The sequence below is a fragment of the Hypanus sabinus genome, chromosome 19, assembly GCF_030144855.1.
Source record: "Hypanus sabinus isolate sHypSab1 chromosome 19, sHypSab1.hap1, whole genome shotgun sequence".
In the NCBI taxonomy this organism is placed as follows: domain Eukaryota; kingdom Metazoa; phylum Chordata; class Chondrichthyes; order Myliobatiformes; family Dasyatidae; genus Hypanus; species Hypanus sabinus.
Window position 1 is genome coordinate 21484040 of NC_082724.1, and position 25887 is coordinate 21509926.

The 25887-nt window shown below is 37.6% G+C and overlaps 1 protein-coding gene across 1 annotated transcript in view; it reads left to right on the top strand.

Annotated features, from left to right (window-relative positions):
* The window catches only part of cacna2d3a (calcium channel, voltage-dependent, alpha 2/delta subunit 3a), an 893404-nt gene that overhangs the window by 226779 nt on the left and 640738 nt on the right, over positions 1–25887 (top strand). The window contains exon 4 of the mRNA XM_059944148.1: positions 13202–13318. Within this exon, the coding sequence (XP_059800131.1) occupies positions 13202–13318 (117 nt within the window). The remainder of the gene's footprint in view (positions 1–13201; positions 13319–25887) is intronic.

The window sequence follows — 25887 nt, forward strand, 5'->3', positions numbered from 1 at the left end:
TCTGAATGAAATTCTTGCAGTGTTTTTAGAGTTCTATTTATTTATATAACAAAAACAATTTGGCAATTTTAATAACATCTCACTTCTTATTTAATCTCCATCTTTACATTAACTTTTAGTAATTAACTGGTATATGATAAAACAGAAAATCCAGAAAAAGTTCAGCAGGTCAGGCAACATCTGTGGAGAGAGAACTGGTTCACTCTACAGGTCTAGAACCCTTCATCAGATCTGAGATAGTGAGAGAAACAAATTGTATATTGTTTCTATTACAATTAGTCTATATGTAATATTTTAAAGTATTGTCAAATACTTTCTGATATTCAGTATTGAAGATGAATCCCAGAAGCAAACCCCTGTGCTCTGCAAATTACTAAATAACTTTGTATATTTAATATATGCCAGGAAGGATTTCCTAGAGATAGAACTTAATTCTTTCCTTTTGCATGCTGGAATGAAATTTCCTGTGTTCTTTATTTCTCTTGAAATAACTGGGAACATTTGCCCCTGTCAGGGCGGATGAGAATATTCTGGCTCAAAGTATAATTGCTTCTTAAGGTACGATGAACCAAATTTGTGTTTACTTCTCATCCGTTTTGTATGGTTGCTTTCATATAATGAATTAGCTTGCACGTCAGACAGTGGAAGAGCACATTCCTTCAGACCCTGCTGCAAGTCTAAATAATAATCTGGTGTGAAAGCCTTCATGATAATGTAAATTATTTTGTTGCTGATATTTGTGACAGTTCTCTGGGTTGGGCTAGGAAGGGAAGGGTTCACTTTTCCTGAACTTTCATAATCCAAATTGGCTTAGAAGTTTGAGTTCAAAGCATTTAGCTGCAATTTTAATTCTGTTCAAATACACTGTGGAGCCAATTTGTTTGATAGAAATTGACTTTAATTGACTCAGAGATGACAGTATAAATGCTGTTATGCTTTGCAATTTATTTTGCCTTCATATTTTCAGATAAAAATTTTTATTGGTTAGGCTGCTGTTATACCATAAAGCCTGGTCCTAGTATAATTTATGATATATTTAGGAAGTGTCAGCAATGATTGATTTGCTGTCTAACTTAGGGGAATCAGACTTGTCTTAACCAACATTTGGTAAAGCCCACTGACATTCATTTGTATTTATAAACTTACAAATAATATTGGCAAGAACAGTTAATGTGCTCGAGTGGTGTATTCTGTTCATAAAAACTGTAACCTGTTTAGAGGTTCTGTTTGTAATAATTTGTTATAGATGTATGATGGATGATGCTAATTTATTTTTGACATTTTTAAAATATGATCCTTTACCTTATTCATTTTTCTATGCTCTTCATAGTTTTAATTGGCTCCAAAAAAATTTCTCTTGAATGCTTAGTTGATTTGAGGATAATAACACCAGGTTCATCAGCCTTTCCATCAATCCTTCAGCCCTGGAATCATTTTGGTAAATAGCTTCACTTCCTAATGTGTGGTATTTAGGATGTCAAATTTTTAATATTCCTAACAATTTCCTGACAACAGATGTCAGGCCAACTGGTCTATAATTCCTTCCTTTCATTTTCCCTATGTATATCATACAATTGGGAGACACAACTCAGAAGGAAAATTGAATTGTTGAAACAGGAAAATCTGAAACACTTAATTATCTTCCAGGTTCAGTAGAGCCAATTCCACGCTACAGTCTGATACTCATCTTTGCATTAAAATTGAATCTACATTGTTTACTTGGGAGAACTCAAGAGACTTTTATTTAATATAACTTGCCTACTAAACGTCAGTACATATATAAAGAGAATTTGCATTCCCTGGATATAACACTTTGATTTTTCTCCACCAAACAGGTTTACTGCAGTTGGTAAGGTTGCTCATGCAAGAAATATTATTCAAAAGGCCTAACACATCTTGAATCGACTAGAGACTTGCCATCTGTATCTAAAGATTATTAGGTATTTTGGTTTGTTCAGATCTATATTATTTTCCCAATCCAAATTATATCAAAAGTGACACAAGCCAACCATCCAGGGGATGCAGTACACCACTGAGTGAACTAACCAACCCCTTCTTCCTAAATTCATTCAACTCATAGGAAGAAACCTGTGAGCCAGCATCATTTATTAATGCTGTGGATAACAGAAATTGGAAATAAAAGTACAAAGTGGAGTTCCAGCTGCTACTAGCAGGATGGAGTACAGTCAATCTTTCAGGTTAATTAATTTACATCAGAAATTGAAAAAGCTTAGAGATGTAACAGAAACAGATTGTAAACAATCAGGGGAGGTGGGAAAAAAGGCTGCGGAATAAAAGAGAGAACAAATAGGGCAACACTATAAAAAAGCAAGGAGTTTGTGATAAGAATGGGGCAAGAGAAGGGGTAGATCTTGGGAAGATGAAAAAATCATAATGCAATCATAATACAATCATACAATATTTTGCATTCATATGTTGACTTACTGTGCCATCCTTGGTGGTCCCCTGTTTCCATGATATATGTTCTATTGCTTGCATCAATTTATTCTACTCTTTATTACCTTCTCTCTATTATTTTAAAACCTTCTCTTCTTGACTAACATTTTGATTGCTCCTTCCAATATCTCTGATTTGAGTTGGGACTCATTGATTTCTTATTTGACTGTGATGGCAGATGCATTAACTGTTCTTGGGCTTCTAGCTGGGTCCAGGTATGATTTTTTAGCCAACATTTTGGTGACAAACTCCATCAACTTCATCAGGGATGATGCCTAGGCATGTCTAGTCCAGCGGAACATAGTTATTCTCAATTCCCGTCATTCGTCCCTCCTGATTAGTCCTCAACCAATCAGGTTTCCACTGTCCCACCTTGCTTAAAGTCATATTCTGGTTCTTCCTTAGAGTGAGATCTTTGTCTTTGTTGGAATTCTTATTCTCTATTCTTATTTCAATGGCTTCCTTCATTGGGTGGTCCCAAAAGCCATTGTGATTGCAAACCGTTTAGAATTTGATAAATACTGTTTTTATATATAAAAAAGCTTGTTTGCAATGGTCAAACAAATATTCTACCTCTGAAACCACTTTTGACAAAATAAGATCTTGAACTGTTTTGCATTATTGATCTTATCTTACACACTTAGACCCCTATTTCATGCTCTGCTAATGCACCCAGATGACTACAAATGATGGATTCTGGGATGAGAGTATTGGAGAACTGGCAATCCTTGGACAGTTTTCACATTGAAGGTTAAAGCCAAAAATCCTGGAAACACTCAGCAGTTAGGCACTGTCTTTGGAGGGTGTAGCAGAGTTCAACGGCACCTGGAATGAGGAAAGAAAAGTTGTTTTAAATGAAAGGGCGAGCTGTTGAGAGATGGATGGGATGAAAAGAATATCTGTTGTAGGATAGGGTCAGGAATGCCATGGTGGTTTCCTTTTGATGAAGCCTTGTCAATAGGTTGATGAAGGCAACTAAAGAGTGAGAGAGAAACTGTTCAGGAGATCGGGTAGTTTCAGTTGAGTATAGAGAGAAAAACTGAGTTAATGTTACAGATGGGTAACTGACTGAAGAATTGATATAAACAGCAAAGATGAGTTACCTGAAATTGGTGATATTGAGTAGAGAAAGGCTGCAACATGCCCTGATGGTGGATGAAGTTCTGCTACTCAGACTTACATTGGACTTCATTGGAACAGTGCAGAAGGCTACATTCGGAAAGTCAGAATGGGAGTGGGAAAGAGACTGTAAGAAACAGAAGCAGAATTAAGGCATTTGGCTGATTGACTGCAATGAGAAGAAAGTACATTACTACAAGACTTGGAAAGGAGCAGAGTATAAATCATTTGCCCTGTGATGCCTTGCCATTTTAAACTCATATGGCACTTTACAGACCTCAGCAAAGTCACAAATACAATCTTTTGTTACCTTGACTGTGGTAAACCTCAGGAGACTCTGTCCATCCCATAGCACTTTATGGTCCTCTTCACAGTCACAAATATAATCCTTTGTCACCTTGGCTGCGGTAAGCCATTTCCTGAGATCTGTAGGTTCCAACAGAATCTGCCACTCTGTCCAGCTCAGTTGTCCCTCTGTGTTGTCCAGTTGAGCGGAACTGCTCTTCTTTGGTCTCCTTCTCATTTACTTAATGCAGACGGAGCTCAATGTATTCTCTTACCATTCTTATGCTGCTGGATTGTCCCAGGGTTTAACCCAGGGCTACTTACCATATTTCATGTAGGTTCCAGATCTTAGTAACGTCATCTCAAGACACATTGCATTCTACATATATGCTGATGATACTCTCATCTATCTCATTGCCACTTTTCTGGACCAATGGATTGTCTCCTTCTTTATCTGATCTCCAATACTCAATGAACAAAAAGTTCCTGCAACTAATTATGGGGAAGATGGGCCGAGATTGTGCAGACATTTAAAGAATACCTGTTACACTAGCATTGCTGGATGTGCTGTTGTTGGTACAGGTACATATTGTAAGTGTGTTGAAACAATCCTAGACTGGGGAAAATGGACTAGAAAAATCAGAAGCAACTTTTGACACCCTCTCTAAGTACAACAAATTTGTTCTTCTGTAAGTTTGGATCGAGAGTGAAAGAGGAATGTCTTGTTTTTTTCAGCCAGAGGAAGACCATGAAAAACAGGAAAGAGTACAGCTTATATTTATGAAATGCTCACAGATTAATGATCTATGAAAAGTGTCATTCCTGAGATAGAGTGTTGCATTCTGTTGTTTTCTTTATTACGAGAATTGATGAGAGGTTTGTCAGATTTTACGGAAAACTTACAAAAATAATTCATAACACTTGCCTGGTGTCTCAGCTGGGTGTGGCTGCACTCACACCACCCCCTGCCCCGGCACTCCTTCTCTGCCACCTGTCCCACCCCTCTCCCACAATGCTCCACCCCTTGTCATTCCCAGCATCCTTTGCTCCCACCACATTTATAAACTCTCTCTCTCTCTCTCTCTCTCTCTCTCTCTGCTCCACATGGACAAATACAGTACAGCATAAAAGTCTTGGATGCCCTCGTTATATATATGTGCCTAAGACTTTTGCACTGTACTGGTTCTACCCAGATTATATTTCACACTGGCCAAGTGCTGCAGGTATTCTTACAAGATGGCGACAGGGCATCCTTGACCAGCTGTTCATCCTTGTGGAATTTGGAGATGGTTTGTGGGGTATCTGCATATCAGTGGTGACTGCAGGTGATGAACTGCAATTGTCAAGTTGTCAGCTGCACATTTTTTGATGAAATGCTCCCAGTGATCTACTGAGTCTGTCCTTGTGACAATACCTGTAGGTAGCATTGTTATTGGATAACTTTAGGAGGAGTTAAGAAGATAGAATAGAAGAAATTCTTTGGATTTTTACTTTGCCATTTTCAGACCCAGACAAAGTACAATGGGCAAATCTCTCATTTAAGAGATAAATATCTTGAAAAGTAAAGCCTATTCCAAGACTAATTTTTAAATTACATTTATAACCATTAATATTTTTAACATGCAAGCCAACACCTGCAACACTTTTAAACAGTGTTAGGGGGTCATCAGTTCCCTTTTTCAAATGTTAATCCTTGTGAGATTTCCTCCATCTTTGTAGTATGAATAAGGTCTGATTTGTTTTTTTTTCTCTTTCTCTTTCACCATAGTTCTGTTCTCTGTATAACCAACTCCTGACCAACCTGCTTTTCATTTGTACTGTTTTTTCTTAACATCAATTTGTTTGGATTTGCCAAAATCATTCAAACTTGAACTCCCCCTGGCTTACTTTTGGCAGGTTATTACTAGATGCTCAGTTATCGTGAAAAAATTGTGACTCGAAAGCATGAAAAACATTAAATGTGCTGACAGTGAAGTAGTGGTTTTCCTTTCTGAGTGTTTGTGTGAAATGATCTGGTAAAGTGGATGCTGTTGAAGCAATGCTTTACTGCATCCCTGTCAAAAAATGACAAATGCTCTTGTCTTTGAGCCTAAATCCCTTCCAAGCAGAAGTATTTCCCACTGAAATACAATGACTCTCCAGCTGTGCTTCTAATGTACCAAAGAAAAACTTGATTAAGGATTATTGACTTCCCATTTGTAGAAGCTGTTGTTCATTTATCTTTTGTTAAAAATAGTTATTAAAATATGAATATACCAACATATGAATTTAACTGTGCCACTAAAAAAGTTTTGCACTGATACAATGCCCTAAGCAGAAGTGAAGCTGACCACTGCAGCAAATTCCAGAGATTATGTGTTCTGGTATTTGGGACATATTAGATATGTAATGCACTGATTTAGTCTGGAAAAGGGGACACTAATTATCGTTTTGCTGATGTGTACAGCTGGGCTCGGAGTAATGATATTGTTTCACCGTCAACAGTAAAACTGATTAATAAACTAGGAAAGTGGACTTAGAGTGGATGTTGGTCTCTAGCCCATTCCCAGAAAAAGGAGTCGGAAAAGCTGAGGAAGGATAGAGATAAGTCAATACGAGTCCATGGTATTACAAGAGAGATATTAGCATGGATAGAAGATTGGTTGACTGACAGGAAGCAAAAAGTGTGAACAAGAAATGGCAGATGGAATGTAGTGTAGGGAACTGTATGTCATGCACATTGGTAGAAGGAGTAAAAGTGTAGACTATTTTCTAAATGGGGAGAATTCAAAAAAATCAGAGAACTTGGGAATCCTAAAGGTTATCCTGCAGGTTGAGTCGGTAGTAAGGAAGGCAAATACAATATTAGCATTCATTTTGAGAAGACAAGACTATAAGAGCAAGGATGTAATGCTGAAGCTTTTTAAGGCATTGATCAGACTGCTGTTGGAATATTGTGAGCAGTTTTGAGCCCCTTATCTAAGAAAAGATGTTCTGGCATTGGAGAGGGTCAGAAGAGATTCATGAGAATGATCCCAGGAATTAAACAGTTAACATATAAGGAGCGTTTGATGGTTCTGTGTCTGTACCTCTGGAATTTAGAAGAATGGCGGGGGGGGGGGGAGGAATCTTGTTGAAACCTACTGAATATTGAAAGGCCTAGATAGAGTGGATGTGGAGAGGATGTTTCTGATAGTGGGGGAGTCTAGGACCAGACGGCACAGCCCTCAGATTAGAGGGACGTCCATTTAGAACAGAGGTAAGGAGGAATTTCTTTAGCTAACAGGTATAAATCTGTGGAATGGTCAAGACAGATGGAAAAAATGAAGAAGTACACTCAAAATGTTACATGCATTGATATTATGTACTGTATGAATGGAAATTAACAGATTGCTGGACTGAGTAACAAGGTAGTGAAGTCAGCAGGAGTATAAAGTCCTCGTTCCGAAGCAGCGCATACTTTGGTCATGCTGTGCCTGCTGCACTACATTCAATTCTGGTCACTGAGGTACGAGATAAAGTACTTGTTCTGGAAGGAATGTACAAAAGGGATGCCAAGTTGGTAATCTACTGTCAGCAGACTATTTTTCTACTCCTGTGAGAATGTGTGTGTGGTTAATCTCTTCTGTCTACCGTGGACATGAATAATATTGTATTTGTATCTAATAAATCTATAGAGAATTAGGTCACAGAACATGGAAGTAGGATTGATTGGTATGTCTACTTGGGGTAGATTGTTCTTGCCATCTCTTCCAGATGGTATTCCACCTACTTTACCTTGGCTGATATTTTCCTGATGTCAGTCGCACAGATAATGTTGTCACAGGCCCTCTACTGCCGATGTGACTTGAAGTTCTTGTACATGATCTACAAACTTCATTGTTCAATTGAATCCAATAATGCTCACACAGTACCTACTAACCTCAGTTTACGATGCCCTGTAAGGAACCTGTATAGTCAGTGGTCCCATCACATTTGTGCAAATCCAATCTTACATGAGCACTGGCCCCTTCATCAGCTGACACCACAAAGCTGCTGGGTGTCACTCAGGGCATGGGGCTTACCTAGGCAGACCATAATGCAGGGCTGTTCACACACTTAGGAGATTTGTTCCTCTCTCCCTATCTCCAACTACCCACCCCTTGTCTGCAGATCATCCTTTCAGGTTGTTAATCTGCGGTTGCCAGGGGAACTCCAGTTGACTTCTCAGTAGCCATTGTGGAAGGCATAAGACAGCTCTTTGTGGAGCTGCTAATGGAAACAGCATTAGTCCTGTTTTAGTGCAATATTCCTATTCAAAATGCACTGGAAATGGGTGAAATCTAATTTCTAAGCATAGATATTGGGACCTTAAGTTAAATGTCAAGTGTGAAGTATAAGAAAATGGTTTTGAAAGTATTATACAATGGAAGAAAACTGATAAAAGCCTTTCTGGGTGGAGTAATGGAAGCAGAAGTGCTGGAGTTATTGAAACAATTATATGCTTTGATTTGTATGTTTGTGTGGATGAATAAGTATGAGGATTATATAACTTCTCTAAGCTGTACTTTGTGAAATCTGGGCTGAGGACAGCCAAGTTGAACTGAGCATGCTAAAACAGCAGCTGAACAATTAAGCTTTATATTGGAGCTCAGAGTCTGTTGTGGAGAGAGAAAAGAAATATTGGCAAGATTTCTAATGGTTAGAGTAAATAGCTGCTAAAAAGAAATTAGATGTCTAATTATTTGTTTTTTGCCTTTGCATTCTACTGTTTATGGTACTGTAATAATGCATGAAGAGGGCTTATCTCTTTGGAACAAAGGAGGATGAGAGCTAACTTGATAGAGGTGTATGAGATAGAGGGGACTTGATATAAGCATAGATAGAGTGGACAGCCAGCGCCTTTTTCCCATAGAGCCAATGAGAGGGTTTAAGTTTAAGAAGATTGGGCGGAAACATAGGGGCGATGTCAGAGGTTGGGTTTTGTATGGGCATAGAACACACTGCTAGTGGTGGTGGTAGAGGCAGATAAATCAGGGCTTTTTAAGAGACTCCTATATAGGTAGTTTGATGAAAAAAATAGAGGGCTAGGTATGAGGGAAGGGGTAAATTAATCTTGAAGTGAGATAAAGGGTCAGCACTGCAGTGTGGGCCAAAGAGGTTGTACTGTGCTATACTGTTCTATGTTCAATGAAGAGATGTACAGAAAGGACAGGGCAAGGGATTACAATTAAAGGAACAAGCAACATATCTTTGAGCTGTAAATTCTAAAATAGTATGAAGATCTAAAGTGACCTATCAAAGGTGGGGGATATTGAAGCAAATTAACAGACTTTAAGCAATTGATATCAAAAAAATTAAAGCATTTTCTTCGTTTATGCCATCCCATGGAAGAGACTGCACATCAGCAGGTGGGATATGTTGCAGTGCTGGGACTTGCCACACAGCAAAGTAAAATGGGGTAAACTGGTTACGACAGGACCGAAGGCAATTCAGTTATGCTAGGTCAAGATTGGGGGATTGGGGTTAGACACATGTACATAAAGCCTGGTCGGTGAACATAACAGTGGAATTCCCGGAACAGTGGAAAAGCTTAGTCTTGGAATAGAGGAAGACAGTGGCATGAAGTTGAAGCACAACTAGAAACAAGAAGGAATCCTGAAGCAATTGTGTGATGGAGGGGGAGACTCTTGTAAACCAAAAATAGAAAGTCAAAAATTAAACAGTATCAAAGCCATTCTCTAGGAGAAAATTGAAAAGAATAAATACTGTAGTTTTTTTTTGGTGGCAAGCTTATAAACAGCATTTTTAACATCAGAAAAAATTACTATAATTTATAGGCAATAATTGTTTAATAAAATAATAGCAACCATCAAACTTTAGAGACATTACCAATATCAAAATGATTCTTTACAGAGTATCATTATAAATAGAATGTATTCATTTTTAGTTCAGATAAATCTATCATGTGTTAAATTATGCTGCAATTTAATGCTTTGGTCAATTAAAGGAATCATTAAACAAATGATGCTCACTGCTCAGGCTGTGTGCAGTGCTACTACTAATCTCTTTTATTAGTATATAAGGATTGGGTGAATATGTATTGTAATATCCTTGACAATTTTTGAAGCAGGACACCGAAAGCTGTTATTGTAACTTCCTGCAATTATTCATGTGCTGCAGGTTCTGCATACTTTGGGAAGCAATTTCCCTGACTCTTGATTAAGGAATTTGAGGGGATGGAGGAGAGATTGAGACTTTCATACAATTCTGAGATTTCTGGGAAATGGTGTTTGCCCAGTGCTGCAGTAATGCTGGCTGAGAGAAACCACTTAAAAGAGGTTCAACATGGTCTTCCACTCTTGCAACTGTTCTTTTCTAAAGTAGACCTTGCTAATGGATGAACCTAAGCCTGGGATGCTTTTATCTACTTACCTAACAGAGAAGTTTAAAAAATGGTGCTTTTGTTCCTGAATAGAAAGGACCAGAGCACTCAGTGTGACCTGTCCACCACAGGAGTAGAGGAGACAGGAAAGCATGCTGTAAATCCCCAAGGTTACTTGAATTAATACTAGTATGAATTGCTCATTTATAATTACAACTGGTACGTTTGCTTCATTTGCTAATTGGGCAAAAGTGGACTAGAATGGAATTCCTTTTTAGAAAAGAATCCACACTTTAAAATGTTGGATGGAATAATAGAAACTAACTTGTTGTTCATTGAAAATAGTCTACAACACTGCCTCAGATAGACATTATCAGCCACCTTCACCATGCTGGTTATTTACTATTATGCTTTTATTTTATTTATTATTATTATTTTTTCTCTCTCTGCTCGATTATGTATTGCATTGGACTGCTGCTGCTAAGTTAACAAATTTCACGTCGCATGCTGGTGATAATAACCCTGATTCTGATGCTGGTTGCTTTGATTGTCAGAATGAGGAGGAGTTACCAATAGCATATTCACAGACCACTCAAAATGGAATCCTCAAATTGCTCTTCCAACTTTGAAAGCCACCAGCCAGGAATTTGCAAGTGCCACTGGTGATTACAATGCGATTACCCAAACAATATGGTGTTTCCAATTTCTTTGACGAACAGTGTAGTTTTCTCATTAGGATAACCACATACAGATCTGATAAGAATTGGATTTTTAATACAAAAAAACACATACACAAAGCCTTAAATAATTACTGAGGAAATAAACAAATATTTTGCATCCATCTTCAAAGTAGAAGATTCAATAAACAAAGTGAAATTGGTGATGAAACAAGAGTCTGAAGGGGGTGAAGAACATGAAGTAATTGATATCATCAAAGAGAAAGTGTTGGAGCTAAAAGCTGACAAACCTAGCCAGATGGACTATAATCCTGGTTTCTAAAGGAGGTGGCGCTGATAGTGATCTTCCTAAATTCTTAGAATTTGAAATACATCTTGTGAATTGAAAGTAATTAATCCGATTAAAATATTTAAGAAAGGAGGGTGAGAGAACAATGGAAGGTATAGAAGAGGAATTAGTCTTGCAATTTTCAGGGAAATGTGAAGCATTTATTATGGTCAAGGTAATTAATTAGCACAATGTCAAACACATTTTGGGGCAATTTTCTTATTGCACCGGAAGTGGAAAATTTACCCTTGCTCTGCTCAAGGCATTTATGCACAATGTTACCAATTGCATTGTCTAACTAACTTCCAGCTATTTTTGTGTTATTACTTGCAAGATTGTCTTTTCATTTACACTGTCACTTCATTCTTGTTATTTTCTTATTGCGTATGATTCATTTCTCACTGCTGCATCTATAGGACACATGCTGTGGAGTTCCACTGGGGTCCGTGTTGGGATACGTCAGTGATTAGGATTAAGGAACTGATGGCCGTGTGGCCATGTTTGCAGACACTATTAAAATAGGTTGAGGAACAGGTGGTGTTGTGGAGGCAGGGAGACTGCAGGAGGACTTGGACAGGTTGGAAGAGTGGGCAAAGTGGTGACAGATGGAATACAGCATTGGGAAGGTTTAGACTATATTCTAAATGGGCAGAGAGTTCAGAAGTTACAAGTCCTATTTCAGGATTCCTTTAAAGTGAATCTGTAGGTGGGTTTGGTAGTAAAGAAGGAAAATGCAATGTTAGTGTTGACTTTGAGAGGACTAGAACATAAAAGCAAGAATATAAAGCACTGAGGCTTTATAAGGTCCTTGTCAAACTGCATTTGGGATGTTATGAGCAATTCTGGACTCAGTTTAAGGAATGACATACTGTCACCAAAGGAAGTCCAGAGTAGGTTCACAAGTAAGATTCCAGGAATTAAAAGGTTAACCTATGAGAGAGATCTCACTGAAACCTACTGGATACTGAAAGAACTGGATAGAGTGGTGATGAGGAGTCTAAGATCTCAGGGCATAGCCTCAGAATAAGTGGACAACCCTTTAAAACTGAGATGAGGAAGACTTTTTCAGCCAGAGGGTGGTGTATCTGTGGAATTCATTGTCGCAGAGGGCAGTGGAGGCCAAATCACTGGGTGTATTTAAAGGAGAGATTGATAGGTTCTTGATTGATAAGGGAGTTAAGGGAAGGAGGTGGAGAACTGTGCACAGTTTTGGTCACCCTGTTGTAGGAAAGATGTGGTTAAACTGGAAGGAATTTACAAGGAAGTTGCTAGAACTGGAGGGACCGATTTATAGGGAGAGGCTGGCCAGGCTAGTACTTTATTCCTTGGTAAGTGGGAGAAAGAGGGGCGACCTTGTTTAAAATATAAGAGGCATATAAGGTGAACAGGAACAGTATTTTTCTCATGACTCAATGGTGGAGCAGACTCAGTGGGCTGAATGGCATAATTCTGCTCCTATATCTTATTATCTTATGGTATTTTACAACCTGCAATTATATGTTCCTGGGAATCTCGCATATCTTGTTTAATTTTTGAAAATATCTGAAAAAAAATCAGCTATATCAGGTGTTAATTTGCTTAAAAATTGGGCCAATTTGTTATCCTTTTTTCCCTCAGATATGATTGTGTTTCCTCAAGAAGTTAATTTAATTTTGCATTAGAAATGATTTAGAATTTGAGATCAGTATGATCTAAAATATGATGGGATGTTGCACAATTTAGCACACATAATTCACTTCATTCAGCTAAAGAAACATGTTAATGGATATACTTGATGAGATTTGATGGCACAGTTCATATTTATCACATTTTTATTATACAGAATTCACATTAAAGAAAGAAGCTGATTTCATCGCCAATGAAATATTTTTTTTGGGTGGTCCTTATTGATTTCAGGTTTAGTTTTAAGACTTAGGTGATGATATGGTGCTACTACTAGCTAATTAGAATGACATTATGGTGTATTAATTGTCTTTCTTTTTTGTCCCACAGAAATATAAAGAGCATGAAAAGACTGTCACTGTTAAGGAAATAGATGGACTCCAGCTTGTCAAGAAACTGGCAAAGGATATGGAACAAATGTTTCATAATAAAGCTGAAGCTGTACGAGTAAGTACATCTATAAAACTGCTGGAACAATTCTTTTTGACAATGTGCATTGCAATCGAAGACTGTCTGCCTTTCAGTTTGCATCGCATAAACTGCTAAACCTTCAAATGTAATAAAAAATAATGACAAAACTATTTCCTAGGCGCAAGTGCATGCAAAAATGCTTCACTATAGCATAGTCTCTTGCTGTGATTAGTGAAAATTGAATCTGCATCTTACTGATAAGGAAGTAATCCATCTGTACAAGCGTTACTCGTAAGCTGCAAGGAAACACAAGAGGTACTAATTCTGTAAGACAGTTATTGCACACACTGATCTAAACCATTATTTTTATTGCATTTAAGTTACCACAGCTGGTAACAAAGCAGAAAAGCCTCACATTCTCCGCTGAGGTAAATGAGTGAAATTGAAGTGCAAAAACCCCGCAACTGTTTAATCTTCACTTTGCTCTACTGTAGCTCTTTGTTGCACATGCTTGCAGTTGGATTTGATTACTGAGTAATTAAAATTAGAGATGGGCAATCTTTGGTGAAAACTCCTTGTAAGAGGTAAAAGAACTACTCTCATTTCTGCGACACCTTCCAGAGCTAACAGCTGTTGCAAAATGCTTTTCAGCAAATGAGTTCCTTAGAAGTAAAGTAATTTTGAGCCGTTGTTAGGAAATATGAAGAACGATGACTTATATTTTCAACTTATAGCTGTACATCTGTTCCAGAGTTCACATTTGTGCAAAATCTGCATTGATACACACTTCAGCTTTTATTTGTATGACTAACTTAATTTGTTATTTTATTTGTATGACTAACTGTGACTGAAAAATGCTTTTAGATTTTGTGTTTTATATTCTGTGTTTTCGCTCATTTTTTTTGTTTGCACAACTCTTTTTGCGTGTGGGGGAGGAGGGCTTGATGTTTTTCTTCGAACAGGTTGGTTCCGTGATTCTTTGTTTCGTGCCTGTATGTGGAGAAATCTAATTTCAGGGCTGTATGCTGCATGCATACAGATGATAATAATAATAATAATAATAATAATAATAATAATAATAATAATAATAATAATAATAATAATAATAATGCAGATAATAATAAATCCACTTTGAAACTGTTATTTGTAATCATACTTTTAAAATAAAGTGAATTAAAATGTATTGGGTTATGAATTCATCTAATTGTCCAGAATCTCCGTCTGTCAAAGACTCAGGCCTTCCAGACCAATGGATTTAACAAGAAATAGAACAAAAGCATATGACAACTTCACTGTCAATGGCCCATCCATTCATAGTGTTTTGTCTTAACTCTAATTTGAAAAATGTATTTTTGAGACACTTATTTGAAAAGAGTGGTCCAGATGGTTTCCTGTTGATGTCCTCATTCCTTCTCTCTTATGAGTACTTTATTCCATATAATTCTTTATTCTTAGGCAGTAGAGACAAACATCTTTCCTATGTTGGTAACTTATTTCTTTCGTATTAGCCCTGCAAGCTACAGTGCTACCAACAGAGCATATAAGATTAACCAGCATCTTTGTTATATCCTGGAGATTAGAGCCCTGCCTATAGATATAAGAATAGAACACATTACTGATAAGTCACTAAATATTGATTTCGATTATACATTTGTATTAATATTTAGGGCCGTAGTAGTGTTGCCAGCTCAAGGTTGCTGATGTATCATTCATAGTCTGGCGGTGTGTAGTTAGAGGAAAGAGCTAAGCTGTATTTAATGTAGCAACTCAGAATAGTGCTGAACCTGAACATCTTGTTCCTCAGCGCTATAAATTAATTTGGCATCTTGAAATGCAAATTGAACTGAAAACTTTTAAACAAATTAAGCAAATAACCGCACTTTGTTGAGATAAAATTGCATCGCCTGTAGTAATCAACAGTAAGCATTGTAAATAATTCCAGGTGTTCACCATAAAGTCAGAAATTTAAAAAAATATGAGATGCATATCAAATCAGCGTTTTATTGTCAGTTCGTTTGCGAAGGGATAATTATAATTTAGAATGGTATTCAAACCTCATCTAGACTATGTCTCAACTAAGCTTTAAAATTTTCAGAGGATTTTCACACTGCTCTCTTAATTCACATCAGCTCTGTAGTTGAAGGGATAAATGTAATACAGTTTAAAGAGGACAAAAGCAGTGGTTAACATTGCCAAGGCATTACCTTAATGCACTATCTCTGAAATAAATTCTAGAATTTGAAAGTCCACATTTTAAGCAATTTTTTAAAACTTTTTTTTATCAAGGTCAGTATATTTGATGAAAGGCCGTTGAACTGAAACACTTGTCTGAGTCATTGAGTTGTACAACAGAGAAACAGCCCAAATTGTCCATGTTGACAAATATTTCTAGTTACACTAATCCTATTTTCTTGCTTTTAGCCCATATGACTCTATTTCTTTCCTATCCATGTACCTGTGAAATGCTTTTTAAATGCTGTGATTGTGACTGCCTCTGCTATGTGCAGAAAAAAACTGCACTTCAGATATCTTTTCAATCTATCTCCTCTCACCTTAAATCTATGTCCGTTAATATCAGACAACTCTACTTCTGGAAAATGACTATTTACTCTGCCTGTACTCTTACCAATTTTGTAAATCTTTATAATACCATTCCTTGGTGTTCCAGTGAAAACAATCACAACCTATCCAGTTTCTCCTTGTAACTGAAGCCCTCTATTTCAGACAACATCCTGCCAGATCTCTTCTATACTTGTTTCCTTCTAATCAGTCCCTGCCTTGCCAAGTGCCATCATCACCATTCCTAAGAAACTTTGTTCAAGCAGTTTCCCTCTGATGCACCATCAATAACTCTCGGAGATGTGAGTCGAGATAGGCTTTTATTAGCTGGAAGAAAGCACCGTCAGCAGCAAGAGACCATCGTACAACATCCTGCAGACTGAGGGAGGAGCAGTGCCTCCAATCGCCTTTATACAGGGGTCTGTGGGAGGAGCCACTGGAGCAGTCAGCAGGGGGGGGGGGCATGTCCAGACAGGTATATGTAGTTCACCACACCCTCCTAGTAATGAAAGATTCACCAGCCAGTAGTTTCCTGGTTTATCCTTTCCACTTTTGGGAACAATGTTAGCTACCTTTCACATTCCTGGTGCCTCATTTGTGGCTAAAGGTGATGCAAAAATCCATGAAAATGAAAGATGTTATGCTCAAGTTGAGATAGTGGCTTGGAAAGGAACGAGGGAGACTGTGTTCCCCCTGCTTCTTCTTATCCCTCTCCTATTAGATGGTGGAGATAATGTTCTTGACACGTTCTGTCAAACAAGTTTTGGCAGAGACAAAGGACTGCTGCCATACCGTGCAGGTAGCTGTTCGCTGTGTGTCATTTGATGGAGAAATGGCTAAACCATTTAGGACATTTCACTCGAATGAAAGCGTAACGGTACAGAACCGAAGGCAGCAATGTGCCATCTAAAATTTGATAAAATTATTAATGAGAAAATCATAATGAAAATTGCTGATCTTGAATGGCCTTCTGATGAATTACTAATGAGAGAAAGGGAAAAGCATATCAATCAAATTACTCAGTGTTTCCATATGGCTTAATTGATCACTTTAAACGTCTTAGTGTATCTCGCACGTCTGGAGTTCAACCAGGTATATTTTCCCTGTGTCCTGGGAAAGTTACAAAGATGAAACCTCAGCACACCCAGATTATTACCTATATTTTGAAGTAGAAATTTAAATATTTGTATTCATGCCAATACAGAATTCAATTTTCACTTCAAGGCTGCTATAGAGTGCAAGCAATGATTTCACTTGAGTTGGGATAAAGAACAAGGTCTCTAAGGCAAATGGAGCAGTAGGTTCTTACAACTTCATGGACTTATATGAAACCCCACAGTCTTTGTCTGAGACCAGTTTTGAAATATATTTCTCTTCCACTATCAAAAGCTTAACATCTAATCTGAATCCAGAAAAATTGCAGAGGATGTGCTATTTCATTTTTTTTATTTAGACTCCATACCTACTTGGGTTGCTTCTGAATTTGAGGAAATGAAAACTTCAAAGAAAGGGTGTTTGCCTTGTTTCCTTTGTGAAAGTGATTCTCTTCAGACAGGGCAGCTACAGAAGCATTCCACATTAGACTGAGATCTGACATTCTGAATGAACTTGTGTCCATTCTTCCGTAATTTGAAGTTTACACGTCACACCTTCAGTTGTTTAAATGAGAAGCTGCAGTCAGACCATTGAAAGACAGACAAAGGAAAATAAGTAAAGAGAGCCAGGGAATTAAAAACTCAGTGGTAGAAATAAAGCAATGAAGATTGATTTATATATTTATTGAGATACAGCATGGAATGGGTCTTTCTGGCCCTTTGAGCCATGCTGTGCAACAATCCCTGATTTAACTCTCACCTTTTTTAAGTAAAGGCATTTTTTGAGGAAAAATTGCATCACCCATATTCATCTTTCATAAGCATTGTAATTAATTACATCTGTTCACATAAAGTCAGAAAACTTGAGTGGGATTTGGAATATATAAGCTGCAATTTACTACCAGTTTGCTAAAAGGTAATTATAACTTAGAATGATAGTAAAATCTCATCTAGACCACATCTCAATAAAGCTTAAAAAGTTCAGGTAATTTTTTCACAGGTATCTCTTAAATTTACATTGGTTCCATAGATTACCCTTGATAACCCTACAGGGCAGCTTGTAAAAAAATTGTCAAGTTGTCTACTTGGTGATTTCTGGTTTGTGAGCTGAAGGGTGTGGTAATCCGCTGTAGATTTTTATGGTTTAAGCAGGTAGATGTGGAAGTCCCAGTGTTGCTGCTAATTTAATGGAGAACGCTTGTGGTTCTGTTGTCATTATTATTACAAAATCTGGTTCATCTTACTTTTATACCATTTTATCTTCTTCTGAGAAAGAAAATTAGGTGACTACTCTTAATGGGATACCTATCCAGACCACTTCCATTCCCTATTTGACCATCTGTTTGGTACTGATAACCAGCAGTTACCAATCTCAACACATTGGTTGCACAACGCCTGCTGAAACTCACAGTGTTAAGCAGGTAGAAACTGTGAACATTTAGCACACTGCAGAGTTATCATTTTAAATATTGCCATTTCATATCAGTGATTGCCAAGCAGGGGTGTGTGACTCCCTCAGCTGAGGGGAGATGGGAAAGGGTAGCAAAAATTGAAAGGAGTTTGACCCTTAAATAATAAAGGCAATTAGTAAGTTCCTATTACGGCGAATAAAAATACAGCTGCACTCAGTATGCTGGCTGCCATGACTGCAGGGCTGCTATCAGTCTGAAGCATCCCTGGGGAATTCTCAGCTCCTTAGAAGGAGCGTCCCAAGGCACCTGGGAAGCAGGTGGAGGGTAAGGAATTGGTGTGTATTTTACTGAATGTGAAAATGCAGATCTTTCAAGGAAAAATAGAGAAGCACTAATCTGTACTTTCTCATTTTATTGTGTTGAATGCAAATAATCATTCTTTTCTCATTATTTCCCTTACCCTTTACTTAAACTCTATTAGTCTATTATGCTTTGAAATGCCTCCGATATTTTAAATTTTGTGGCACATTATCATCTTCTCTGCCATTTCTGTTTTTGTCATGGGCATCCATTTTGCTTGCCTTGCGCATTTCTTTATCTCTCATCAACTGGTCTATACAGAAAGACTTTTAGCAGGCAAACTGAATGAGCCTCGAGTGTTAAGATTTGGTTGAACAAGCACAAATTGACTTCTGAGATTCTCAACACCAACCCATTTCACTAAATCCTATCTGCGTACTAAAATGCCAGTGGTACCCAATGTATACATTTCGTTTGGATACAGATTGTAAAAATAAATTGCATAGTAGCAGAAATTAAGGATAAAACTGGAAGAGGTGCCAGATTTGTGCCAGAAACAATTGTTCTTTAGTGCATAAGGAGAAGATTATATCTTGGTATCTAATTCAATTTAAATATATTACTCTCTACCCTTCTCTCTTTCTCTCTCTCTCACAGATTTATATAGTTTCTTCTGGATACAATTTGAATTTTGTTTTGTTTAGTTCATGCAGGTTATAGAAAATTATGCCACAGCATTATGCCAAAGTAAATTAAAATAAGCGGGCTATAAAGAAGGCAAAAATTGTTGGGTAATGTAGTTTAGTGGCAATAATAAATTGAATATATTGTAGATACCTAGACAAAGGTGCTTGGTTGTGTCTACAATATTTCCAAACAATGTGTATTTTTTTACATGCACCTGCAGAATATCTTGTGTTTATGCATTTTTATTGAATTGAAATACAGTATTTTCTGATAACAGTGAAAGGACTCAGAGAAACTCAATTAATGTAAATTAATACAGACAGAATTTAACATTTATAAGTGCACATTTGTAATAACCTGAACAGAAAACATGAAAGGTGTGTAGAACTTGGTGGAACCAAATGTCAAAAAGTTAGACAATTTAGTTGTGATTCAATAAGTTAAAATAATTAAATGATATACAATTGCATTTTCTCAACATTCATAGCCTATATTTCATAGTTATTCATTGTTAAAAAGCAAACCTACTCATGTGGAAACTAAATCAGAAGAATCAAGTGTAAAAATTTTGGACGCTGTTCTACTTGTTTAGAAGTATATTGAAAAGACATTATATTTGCTGTCCATTAATAAGATCAAGAATAGATAATACAATACATGCACCCTAAGAATTCTGGTTATTACATCTTTGCATATATATAAATTGATGTAAAGATGTTTTGTACAGAGAGCCATTTATTCAGAGAAGCTTCTGCCTACTTGTCTTATGACATGAATGCTCATTATGGCTTTTGAATGAAAAGTAATTGCTACTGTACAGTAATTCAATTCCAGCATGTAACAGTTCAGTTCACTGATGTGCTACGGTTGTATTGGTTGAAAAATTTTGTCATGAAACCTCAGTGTGAGATAATTACATCCTATTATCTTTTACAGTGCATGGCTATTTACATTATTGTAATGTTTTCTCCATTAATGTAATGCTTTCTTGGTATTATGAAAGGATTTTACTGGTTAACTTTTTTGATCCACAGCTATAGTTTACAGAAACCTAATATTCAAGCAGAAGAAGCGCATTGAAAAATTTGTGGTTCTTTCCAGTATACTGTAATAGTATTATCTGGCTAGATCTTCTCAGTTAGCAATAGACATACATCATCCCGCTGAACATGATTTGTATGAAAACTTCCTACTCAGAGTTAAAGAGGAACCCAGATCTGAAATAGGCCCTTTGGCCATCAGAAGCCATGCTGACCAAAGAGTATCTATTTACATTCATTAAGCACTGATTCCAATGTATTCTCCCCAAATGCTCACCAGATTTTACCTCCTAAACTGCATACTAGGGTCAACTTAGAACATCAATTAACCTATCAACTGCATAGAAGTAGCCCAGTCAAACAAAGAAAGTGGAGCTCTGGATGAAATCCTCAGGGAGATTGTGTAAACTCCACACAGAGAGCAGCAGAGATCAGAACTGAATCTGATCTAATGTGATACTGTTCCACCCAAGTATTTTCTTATTGATTTTGATCAAATGCCACCGTTTAAAGAACTTTTGCTCAAGTGATTTAATTCAAACAGCTGCTTTAAACATAAATGGTTAAATCTTATTGACTCAACTTGCAACATAGCGCATAAGGAATACAAAATCTCTTTAATGTTCCGTCCTCATAATTTTTGATGCAAATAATGTAAGACACAAGGGTAAGGGTTTCATTGGTGGTGAAGGAGAAGGTAGATGGGGATGTTAATTAAGCAATGAATGTTTGCATTGTTTGCAACTTCTGAATCAGAAAAGCTTTATTGATTCATTGATTTAAGAGCAAATGGAATGTGAGAAGGTGCTTTGGGTATGATGATAATAACATTTCTGTAAATGCTATACTGAAAAAGGAAATTCAATTGGAATTCATTGATTTGGGGGTGCCCAGGATGTAAGCCAGTGATCATTTTCTGCCTGTGCTATGACTGTAATGAGGCAGTTTGTATATCAGGCAAAGGCAAATCTAATGAAGGAAATGAAACTCGTGCAAATGAACAGTTTGTCAAGTTTTCTTCTGAGAATCAAAACCATTTTGCTTTAATAAAATGATATAGGCTTGGCTTTATAAGCTGAATAGTTAAATTATATGTTTCAAATTTCTTAGGGAAATTGAGCCAAACCTTTTTAAGGTTGTATGTTGTTACATGTTGCTTTAAAGGAAACATGTTCTCAACATTTTTGCCCTGGAGAAACCCTTGAAATAATTTTCATATTTCAGGGAACCCTTGCGTAATAATTACCAGATCTACCGCTCTTAGTATGTTAGTGTGATCAGTAAGTTGTAGTAGGTCTTTTGAGTAGAGAATGAATTTTTAGTCAACTTTTCTTGAAAAAAAAGTTAAGCTTAGCATTCCCTTTCTTGAAATTAAGCTTCCTTTCCCTTTCATAAATTTTTAAAACATTAGGAAAACTTAATAAATTTGTGTTAAATAACTGGTTTAAGCCAAAATGGGATTTAATTTTTCAAAGGTAGGCTCAGCAGATTTAATTTAAATAAAGATTGTTAATTGATTTTAATTTGTGCTATTTACAACATGAAAATGTTGAATAGTAAAGTTACTAAAACCATATGCTAAAGCAATATGAGTAAAAATATAGCCTAAGACACAATTTTATATAGGGCTTTGAAAAAGCATTTTCTTAGTAAGTGACATGATCAGGCCCAAATATAGGCTTAGCATGTGAAGCCTCTGCTTGTTTTTTGATGCACAAATATGTTTGTACTCTACATAAATAGTCTAAATATGAGATTAGCGTGCAGTGATTTCATTTTCAACTGAAATAAGACAACCTCTGTCCTTGCTCTTGATGCTGGTTAAGAACTAGAAAAAGCTTGCTCACACATGTAAGAAGTTGAAAACTGCAGCAAAACATCCATTACCTTTCTAAGAATGGCAGGATACTCTTCTTTCACAGAAATCCAGAACTTCCAGGAGCAGGTCAGTAAATCTTATCTTGAGTACATGATCAGACTGCATCTCACAAAGCTTTTCCTCTTCTCTCAAAGTCAAGCTCTCAGGCTGAACAGAATGGGTCCCTCACCCAGTCATACATGTGTTCAAAGGGAAGAATAATACTGTTCCATTTTGTTCTGCAGTTTTTCCAGGTGGTTTTCAATAAGACTTAAGACTTTCAGATATCCTTCCTCACTCTCAAGCCCAAGCAGCAGTGGAAGCATTTCGAGATTTACTTTTGCAAAATTATTTTTCCAAATATTGAGTTTCTTTTTAAATCCAGGAGTTTTGTCACTCGAAGTCAAAACATTTTCTTCAGGGCATTGCAGAGACTTGTTCAACTAGTTCCTATGATGAAAAATGTCTGCTAAGTAGGCTAGCTTGTGAAGCCATTGTTCATCTTCAAAGTACTCAACAAAACCTGGCCTAATATTTTCTTGAAAAGACTCTTGCAATTTATCTTACAGCTCAAATAACCTGTTGAGAACTCTTCCTCTGCTAAGTCAGATGGTTTCTGTATGGAGCAGGAGACTGGTGTGCTCTTTGTCCAGGTGTTCACATAGTTTTTTTTTAACCATCCTCGAGTAACTGGCCTTTGTTTAATAAAGTTACCATTTTTTTAGCATCATCTAGAACTTCTTTCATTTTATCTCCAAGAGTTTTTGACATCAGCATCTCTCTGTGAAGAAAACAGTGTGTTGTGACAATATCAAGATTTTTTACAAGAGAAACGAAACCCCTCATGGAGCTAACTACTGATGGAGTTCCGTCAGTACAGATGCCAAAGCAGTTCCTCCAAGAAGGACCTTTTGTTTTCAGATATGAAGACAAAGCACTGAACAAATATTGGCCTTTGCTTGTTTTGGGCAGCTCTTTACAACTGAAAAAGTTGTTTTGAATTTCACTATCATTTACAAGTCTTACAAATGCTACAACATGACATTTATTGGTGAAATCTGTTGACTCATTAACCTGGATAGAGAAGCTGCTGTTTTTCAGTTTACCACTTGAAACTTCTTCAGCATCCTGTGACACGTCATCAATATGTTGGCTTGTCATGCTGTTTGTGAGTGTTTACTTCTTGCCTGAACAAAAACCATATAAGAGCCCATTCTTGAGCTACTATATGCAGACAAATGTGCTCTTCTCAGGCATCCTGAGGATGCTCTACAGACTGCAGTCACAGTTCACCAAGGCTGCAGGGACTTTTGGTTTAATGGTCAGTCTGAAGAAAACAATGATCCTCCATCAGGAGCCCCGTCATGGCATTTACAACCCACCTCGGATCCCCATTGACATCCGCCCTCTCACTATGGTTGAGTTCACCTACCTGGGCAGTGTCATCTCCAATGACACTATGGTAGTAAGGACATTGATAATCGACTCCCCAGAGCCAGCAGTGCCTTTGGGTGCCTCCATCAACATGTGTGGAAGAACCACCAGCTGCGTCTGTCCACAAAAATTCAGGTGTCCAGAGCTGCCGTTGTCACAACACTGCTATATGGCCCTGAAGCCTGGGTCATATTCAGTTGCTCGAGCGCTTCCATCAGTGCTGTCACTGCTTCATCATGGGTATCAGTTGGTAGGATCGTGTCTCCAACAACGAGGTCCTGGAGAAGGCTCAAACTTCCAACCATTGAAGCCACTTTGCTGCGCAGGCAACTTTGCTGGCCAGGCCACATGTCTCGCATGGGCAACTCCAGGTTACCAAATACGGTACTCTACAGAGAACTCTGTCAGGTTAGGGAGGTTGTGGTGCCCCCCCGCAAGAGGTACAAAGACCAACTTAAGCAGCAGTTCTCTCAGGCAAATATTGAGGTCAATGAGTGGCAGCAGCTGGCTTGTGTCAGAGACCGCTGGAGAATACTGATCCATGGTGCAGCCAAGAATTTTGAGGAATCCGGAAGAGCAACTGCTGAAGAGAACCAAGTGCCCGCATCCGAGCTGTCCCTGTGTCCCTACTGTTTCAGAGACTGCAGATCCAGAATTGGCTTCTATGGTCACCAACGATCATGCGGTTGCTCCCGAGGGCTCTTCTTCCCTCCTGATCTTTGCAAGCGAAGAACCAGTCATCATTGTCATTAAGTGTGAAACATTTTCAATTTCTCATACTGCATCTCGTACTAGCACGTTACCCACTATAATTTTGCAGGCTGGCATTATTAGGTTCTCACCAAATGTGTGACTTTTCCTTTTCTGGGTGATACATTCTGCTACTAAATAGCTTGCTTCCTGGATCATTTTACTGACCGTGACCACATTAACAAAAGTTTTACTCTTGTTTATTTTGAGATTCCAATAGCCATTTAAAATAATTGGCGCTTTTAAGTGTCATATGGCTGTGATTTCTAGTTAAGTGTCTTCTCAATTTTGCGGGAGCCATTGCTACGTGTGTAAGTTGTCTGCCACAGACTAGGCACAATCGAATAGGACAACTTGGACCATCAGTCCATGTAAAACCTATTGATAAATAGCTCTCATTGTAATGACAGACTTTTTTTTGTGTGTCTGTTGTTGCACTAATGCAGTGAAATGACTCAGAAGATTGTAATTCAAAAATCCCCATATTGGATCATCAGACATGTTTGTAAAACACAGGAGTTAATAAAATAAAAAAAATGGGTGAGTCCATTCAATGCTTGGAAAACGCACTTCACGCTTGTCATCAACCAACCGTTCTCCCCTCCGTACAACGTTGTGCTCACCAATTATCAACAGCTTTCCCTATCTTACATTGAAAACTGAGAATGGACTCAACCAGAGCTGTACTGGGCTGAGAGACCTTCAACAAGATTGCAAACAGGGCTGCTTGGTCACTGCCCACCACTGCGAGCATTAGCGTCACGCATTGCACGTTCAAAAACAGCATTTTTTAAAATAAAATCACAATCTGTTGCAGAGCCCTGGTTGAGAAACCCTGCTTTAACCTATGTTTGTTCAACTCTGTGTATCTATTTGTTATTTTCTGGTATTGAAGAGCTTCTGATTGTCCATCACAACAAACTTCACTGATGAAAAAAAAAACACCTTTTGCCATCAGAGAGCTTGAGGGTAGCATATGTTCAGACAAAAACTGTAGAAAGAGAAAAACTGTTAACATTTTAGGTTTGATCAGAGAAGGGCATTGACCTGGAACCTCACTTATTTTCCATCTCTGTGGCTTCCACTCAGACCAAATATTTACGACATTTTCTATCTTATTGCCAATTTCCAGCTTGCAAGTTTTTTTTGGATTTAGCTTTCACAGATTGGAAATCTGTAGAAAAGAACATAGATATGTTTCACTCACAGTGACCCACTCGATCTGATGTAATGAAGGCAGCTAACAAGGCTGCAAAATCTCTGGCAGTTCATGTTCTCTGGTTAGTTTGGCAACCTCTGGCCGATGACAGGTAAAGATTGAACCTTTCTTCCTGAACAGACATATTTTTTCTTGAAGCCGTTTCTAGGCTGGCATGTTTAAAGTGAAACAAATATACCCAAGATAATTGTTTGAATAAACATTCAGAATCAGTGTTGGCATAAATTTATAATGATAGCTGGCTGTAGATAT